The 7,242-nt window shown below is 44.0% G+C and overlaps 1 protein-coding gene and 1 long non-coding RNA gene across 4 annotated transcripts in view; one reads left to right on the forward strand and one right to left on the reverse strand.

Annotated features, from left to right (window-relative positions):
- Nucleotides 1-6,926, forward strand: part of BPIFC (BPI fold containing family C) — a 40,902-nt gene extending 33,976 nt beyond the window's left edge. Inside the window, exons 13-16 of the mRNA XM_014852355.3 lie at nt 1,791-1,833; nt 4,308-4,371; nt 5,405-5,481; nt 6,326-6,926. Coding sequence (XP_014707841.2) covers nt 1,791-1,833; nt 4,308-4,371; nt 5,405-5,481; nt 6,326-6,448 — 307 coding nt within the window. The 3' untranslated portion in view covers nt 6,449-6,926. The remainder of the gene's footprint in view (nt 1-1,790; nt 1,834-4,307; nt 4,372-5,404; nt 5,482-6,325) is intronic.
- LOC123290290 (uncharacterized) overlaps nt 1-7,242 on the reverse strand; it is a 62,507-nt gene that overhangs the window by 18,953 nt on the left and 36,312 nt on the right. The gene's annotated exons all lie outside the window — the stretch shown is intronic.

Raw genomic sequence — 7,242 nt, forward strand, 5'->3', positions numbered from 1 at the left:
GAGGGAGTGTTGGCCTTCAGCTTTCTCATGAAAATCCCCACAAAATATCAAGCATCCAGATAGGCTCTCACCCACCCTTACCGAATGGGCAGGGGCCCTCCCCGTACTGGGACCAAGTGTTCAATTGGTATTTGACACAGAATATCAAGGACATTACATGCTGGCCCAGCTGTTAGCCTTTCTTCTAGGGATAATAATGGCTCACTCTTACAGAGTGATAAGGATGTGCTAGGAACAATTCTAAGCATTGCATGTGCATTATTTCATTCAATCTCCACTATAGTCCTGTAAGGTAGGTATTATTCTTATTCATATTTTATAGATGAGAAAACTAAGATCCAGAGGGATTGAGTAAGTCTACACAGCTAGTAAGAGGCAGAAATGGGATTCGAACTCAGGCATTTGGCTGAGTCCCTACTTTTTAACAATTACACTGCCCTGCCTCTCATGGCAGATAGCTAACGTTTCTCTTATATGTTATGATTGAGCAGCTTAAAAAAGTGACACAGGTATTACAGATATGACAGCCTTCTGAGAGGTGTAGCCTAGACTGAGCATAGAATTTAGAGTCAAGTGGAGATTTGTCTTCTGGATCTGTCAGTTGCTGACTCAGTGACTTAGGTAATTTACTTCCCCTCTCTGATCATCAGTTTCCTTGTCTGCAAAAAGGGTGATAATAATCACATCTATCATGGGCTCAATGTGAAGATTAAATTTTAGAATATTTAGGTGCCGTGGTGGTTAAGTTTGCACACTCCACTTTGGCAGCCCGGGGTTCGCAGGTTCAGATCCTGGGCATGGATTACACACCACTTATGAAGCCATGCTGTGGCAGGTGCCCCACATATACAGTAGAGAAAGATGGGCACAGATGTTAGCTCAGGGCCAGTCTTCCTCAGCAAAAAGAGGAGGATTGGTGGTGGATGTTAGCTCAGGGCTAATCTTTCTCAACAACAACAACAAAAAGAAGGTTTATAAAGCTCCTAGAACATTGCATGTCATACAGTGTCATCACATTATTACCATCATCATTGTTATTGTCATATTTATTAATAAGGGACTAGCCTGGCTTAGGGAAGTTACAAGGTTGAGTTCGGAGCGAGACTTGAAAAGTGTTTCTCCCATGCAAGTACTAACCAGGTCCAACCCTGCATAGTCAGAGATCAGACAAGATTGGGTGCATGCAGGGTGGTGTGGCTGTAAACCAAAAAGTGTTCCTTAAGGTTGTTCTGCATTCCAAGTCGCCAACCGTCAGTCCCATCTAGGAAATGCACGTGGGGAACCCATCCCCATTACAGATCCAGGCCTTCTGCCACCCTGCTCTGCTTCTTAAGCGGCAAATACAGAGGTCAGGATGTAATGTGGACCGGCCTGGTGCCACAGTGGTGATGTGCACACATTCCGTCTCGGCGGCCTGGGGTTCGCCGCTTTGCATCCTGGGTGTGGAGATGGCACAGCTTGGCAGGCCGTGCTGTGGTAGGCGTCCCACATATAAAGTAGAGGAAGATGGGCACAGATGTTAGCTCAGGGCCAGTCTTCCTCCGCAAAAAGAGGAGGATTGGCAGCAGATGTTAGCTCAGGGCACATCTTCCTCAAAAAAAAAAGGAAAGATGTAATAGAATATTATATCCTTACCAAGTTGTGTGTATTTGTTTTTTAAAATAGAGTTTATTGAGCTAAAAAAAAAAAAATCCCCTTTCCTTTTTGTTTTTTTTTCCTACTGAGAGGGCTGTGTTTAAATCTTCCCTCCTTTAACCTCTTCCTGTTGGTTTTTGTTGTTTTGTTTTCAGATTCCGCCTGTCCCTGCCGGAGTCCAGCCGAGGCAGTATTGAGGTAGGAATCAGAGCTCTCGGAGTTCCCTGTCCAGGAAGAAAGAATGAGCATCCTCCTGTCTGGTTGCCGGGTGACTGTTTTCTGTGTCTCTAGTGACTCAGTTTCGCCCACAAGTCTAGGTTTTAACTTTAAAATTCTTTCTGTAGCTGCTCGTCCACCACATCCACTAACTATCAAACAAGAGAGGAACTCTCCAGTTCGCTTTTATCTATTCAGAAAGACTTTAAGAACTCGGAAGACTGTGAAGACATTGTGTAATGTTGGAAGAACAGACATGTTGGGGAGATTTGTTTTTCAGGATAAAATAATGCTCTAGAGTGAATTTAAGATGCAGACTCCCGAAGGACGAAGCTATAGGTCAATTACGAGGCCGTGATTAAGTTTGCTCTTCGAAGGCGTTCTACCCATCTCCTAAAATTAGGTCAAGCCTGGTGGTGTAGATACCTTTTGGGGGGCCCAGCCTGGTGACCTCCTGATTGGAACAGGACATCCCAACATGTGACTTGGGAATCTCTTCCCCCCAAGTTAGGGAAGATCAGCCAAATCAGTAAGTGGTGTCCCCGGCCTCATGGCACTTATGTTCTAGAGCAGTGGTTCTCGACTAGGGGCGATCTTGCCCCCCAGGGACATTGGGCAATGTCTGAAGACATCTTTGTCTGCTACATCCTGGGGAGTGGGGGGGATGCTATAGGCATTTGGTGGGCAGAGGCCAAGGATGCTGCTAAACCTCCCCCAGTGCACAAGACCGCCCCCACAACACAGAATAATCCATCCCCAAATGTCAGTAGTGCCACTGCCGGGAAGCCTATTCTAGAGTGTGTGTGAGTGGGCGTCTGTGTGTGTGACAGGGTGGGGGTGGCAGACAGCAAATCTATATTGTATGTGCTTAAAAACACTGTAGAGAAAAATAAATCAGAGCAAGACAATAGGCAGTGCAAGTGGGTATGGAGCTGGGGATTACAGCCTTGGGGACGCGGGGAGGATGAGCCGGGAGTACCTGTGAAATTCACTTAGCACGTTGACTCCAGGTAGGCGTTAAATAAATGATGGCCATCGTTTCTATAAAAATTAATTTCACTTATTGCCACGTCTATGTCAAGGGGCAGTATGACATAATGATTACATACACAAACTCTGAGGCCAAACTGTGAGAATGAACTCCCTCTTACTGGCTGTGTGGCCTTGGGCAAGTCACTTAACCTCCCAGAAAGTAGTGCCTGAGACATGATGAGTTCTGGATTCGACTGTTACCATGTTCAACAGAAACAGCTACTAAGAGAGGAATAGATCTGGGGAAAGAGCCATGAAGCCAGAGAATTTAGCCAGGAGACCAGACAAAATGTTTGTTTATTTGTACAGAGGCATCCTGATTTCTAGGTCGGGAAGATTAGGAGCCAGTAGCATAGTGTCAACAAGCTGAAAAATAAGTCATATCTTTCATGCCAGATATTGAAGTCTAAAATATCAGTATTGTCTCATGCACTGTTAGCCACCCCCCCACCCCCAGGGCATAGCCATTTGGTAGATGACAGACTAAAGTCAATCAGAATGCTCATCTGACTTTCTCATAAATAGTATTTCCTGAGCCCAGACAGGAGGCTAAACGACTCCAAGTCTTCCAGAAAGACCTAGATAAACTGCTTAGTATTAACAAGAGAGTGTCTTAACCATGGAATTTCTGAAAAAATGACATTGGTCCATACCAGGGATTTTGCATAATATTAACTTCTTTAATCCTGACAACAACCCTATGAGATTAGTATAATTACTTTCATTTCACAGTTGAGGAAATTGAGGCACAGAAAGGTTAAGTAACTTTCCCAACTTCACACAGTAAAGTGGTCAAAAAAAAAAAAACACAAAAGGTACACCTAGGACGTGTGCCTTCAGAGCCACCATTGCTAAGCTGCAAAGAGGGTCTTATTGTTGCTAAGCATATAGGATGCTCAAAAAATATTCTTTGAATGAATTGATGTTCGTCATAGTCCATTTATTTTTAATACCTGAATCTTCTCAGGAACCAACACTTTGCTAAGATTATACAACCACCATAGTTTATTAAAGATAAATTGGATAGCTGGTGACACCATTAACTTCAGAGTATAACATAATGCAAGGGAACTCCTGTGGCCAGGGTTCCCAATAAATTAAGGGAAAACTACTAATTGAGAAATCCATTCACTGTTCTAGATTGTCTTACTTGGTAGATATCTAAGCTGCCATGTTTGCTGCGACCATGGGATCGCTATGCATTTGTTGTCACCATGATCCAGCATAGAGGGGAGCCAAGATGTCCATCCTCAAGGAGGGAAAAAAGTTGGGGAACTCTGTAATATGGTTTCCCACAAAAAAGCTTTCGGTGTCTGGAAAGCTAGACCATCTCTATGGGGAGATGCTGGTTATTGCTCTCCATCCCCATAAGGTCTGGGAAAGTGCTGATTTGGCAACTGATCCGGTTCCCCCTTTCATTTTAGGTCTTGAGGTTCGAGAATATTCTGTCTTCCATCATCCACTTCGGAGTCCTCCCACTGGCCAACGGTAAGGGGTTCTTGGGAAAGAGTGTGACTCTGACATTGGCTAAATGCTGGGGATTATTTGGGACTTTCCTCCCTGAAGCTTGTACTTCTAGAGAGTTGTTATGAATCCAGGCCAACGCCAGAATGTGCAAAGTTTGTACCATCCACGATATGGTTGTGAAGTTAGTCATTCCAGGTCCAAGCCATGTTAGCAACCCTACTTACAGGCTCAACAGGAACAGCTACATCTGGCTGAGTTATGGAGATTGAAACCACTCTCCTTAGGCAGTAAAGTGTCTCCTTCAGGTCAGCCAGAAATGAGATTATTCTCCCTAGGGGCTATCTCTGTGGTTCTTGTGCAAGTTCCATCTGGGGAGACACAGCTTTTTTGTTTTGGGGTTTTTTTTTTTTTTGAGGAAGATCAGCCCTGAGCTAAGATCTGCTGCCAATCTTCCTCTTTATTTTTGCTGAGGAAGACTGGCCCTGAGCTAACATCTGAGCCCACTTTCCTCCACTTTATATGTGGGACGCCTACCACAACATGGCTTGATGAGCGGTGCCATGTCCACACCTGGGATCCGAACCGGCGAACCCCGGGCCACCAAAGTGGAAAGTGCGAACTTAACTGCTGTGCCACCAGGCCGGCCCGAGACACAGTTTTAATGAATGACAATGCTAACCCTCTCCCTGCACTGTCCTTGTTCACAAACTGTAGCATCTTGCATTTGGCTGGGTTAAAATACATTCTGTATTAGAGACCAGAGTGTTCTCAGGACCCACTAATTGAGGTATTTTCAAAATTTAACTTGGACAAGTTGCCAGCATTTTTCTGCCATCCGAATGCACATGGCTGCAGGTGTATGTCTGTTAAGCTTGGACTAATTAGCCATTCTTCCAGGAAAATGCCAGAGGCGTACCAGAGAGAATGACAACACAGAACCAGCAAGAATGAAAAGAGAGATTATCAAAAAGCTGCATGTTAGTCCCTTACTAAAAAGTTTGCCAAAACTTCTGTGCCCATGCCCAATTAATTTACATCTTGTTCTATATTTTAGCAAAATTGCAGCAAGGATTTCCTCTGCCCCACCCACACAAAATCTCATTCGTCAATTCTGATGTCGAAGTGCTTGAGGTAAGAATGCGCATATTCTCTTAACTGCCCCATTTCTTTTCATTGTAGGATAAGTCTCTTCCTATTTTGCTTACTTTTTGTGTTATTTTGTTCTGCTTTGTTTTTTTCCCAGCCCCTGGGATTTTATCAATAAAATATTTAGCTCTTAAAGCTTGCAATTAACAATGAAAAGCATTTAAACTTGAGTTTAAAAATCAGAGCAAGTCTAATTTCCCTTCACAGCCAAATTTATTCACACCACAGTACAAGAAGATGCACTCCAGCATGTTTTCTTTTATTGCACAAGACCACCTATAAGGCGGGGATTATTAGTCCCATTTCATAGGTGAGGAAAGTAGGACTCAGCGAGGGGAAGAGGTTTATGTAGCTGGAAAAGTGTATGGCTAAGGTCAGACTGGCTTTTCTGATTCTCTCTGTCGGTAAACCTTAGCCTGAACCAAAGACCTTCCTCTGTTCAGGCATCTGTTGTGAGCTGTTTCCTGGTTAGTTATTATTAACAAACTTCAGAACACCTGTTCTCTTCCGTTTTGGCGTTTTTTTGTTTGGGGAGGTGGAAATAAGATTCTGATGGAATTCTCCAATCCTATACACCACCCTGCATTCCCTCTTCCCTCCCCACCTCCCCTGCTATAATTGCTTAAATCACCTAGAGGTGACAGGAATCCAGAATGGCCTGTTCCTAAGTCAGAGGCACTCACAAAGGGGGACAGAGGTAGGGGAGGGTGTGACACAGTAGGACCTGGTACAGAAGCCATCTCTCCCTCACCCCTCAGGCAAACGTAGACATCCTCTGGCTGCAGGTGCCCGAAATCTGACATTATCTTCATCGTTGCATCCTTTGCAGGATTTACTTTTGATTTCCACCAACCTGAAGTATGAAACGTCCTTAAAGCAGCCGCCAAGTTTCCCTGGTTGGGCAGATCTGAATCTGATAAGCAGACAGTTGAGTGGGAAGCCAGCCCCTTGATCGCCTGTTTGGAGTCCATTCCAGGAAGTAAATGGCCCTTAATCCCACAGCTACTGTAAACCCAGACGGAGAAGACAGTACATGCTGGAATTGTAAAGCCCTTGTGAATCGCTTAGACTGAAAGTTTTCTTTCTCAAGCCCTCAGGGACGTACAGTAAGGCAGCTGGGTTAAAGAACTGAATGGGGGGGGGGGCGTGTCTCCATGTGTTTGGAGGGCTGGATGTTTGAATGTGTGTGCATGTCTGAATGCACATTGTGTGTTCCTGTGTTTATAAGGTTCTGGGGCAAAGAGTGAGGCATGTACTTCTGACAAGGTGCGTGAGGAACTCTTACGTACAGATTTGCATCAGTTGTTATCTGTGGAGATCCCTCTTGCCCTCTCAGCTCTCTAGGGTCCCCCCTTCCCTACATATTGGATTTTATGTTTTATATTTACTGTAACCGTCCCCTGTATTTAATTAAAATTGTTTTCTATCGATGTCAATGTTGTCTTTTTATTTGAGAAATTTCCTGCCCTGGATTTTCTTTTTGTTTTTTTTTTAGTAAAATAAGACAGATGAGAGAATTTAGTGTCTTTAGCACTGATGAAAACTGAAGTTGTACAGATTTGAAGGCTTGATTTAAAAAGGGAATACCTTGCCTCTTAGATCTTTCCAGCAAGAAACAGAGTAATCACAGGAGGCTCTGGAAGTTGTATCATTTTTATAAGTTTTGGGATGTTTTCCCTCCCAGCTTAAATGAAATGGCAGTGCAGAATACTAAACCTAGATAATTCATAGCTGATGATATTAATG

Source organism: Equus asinus, chromosome 4 (genome assembly GCF_041296235.1).
Source record: "Equus asinus isolate D_3611 breed Donkey chromosome 4, EquAss-T2T_v2, whole genome shotgun sequence".
In the NCBI taxonomy this organism is placed as follows: Eukaryota; Metazoa; Chordata; class Mammalia; order Perissodactyla; family Equidae; genus Equus; species Equus asinus.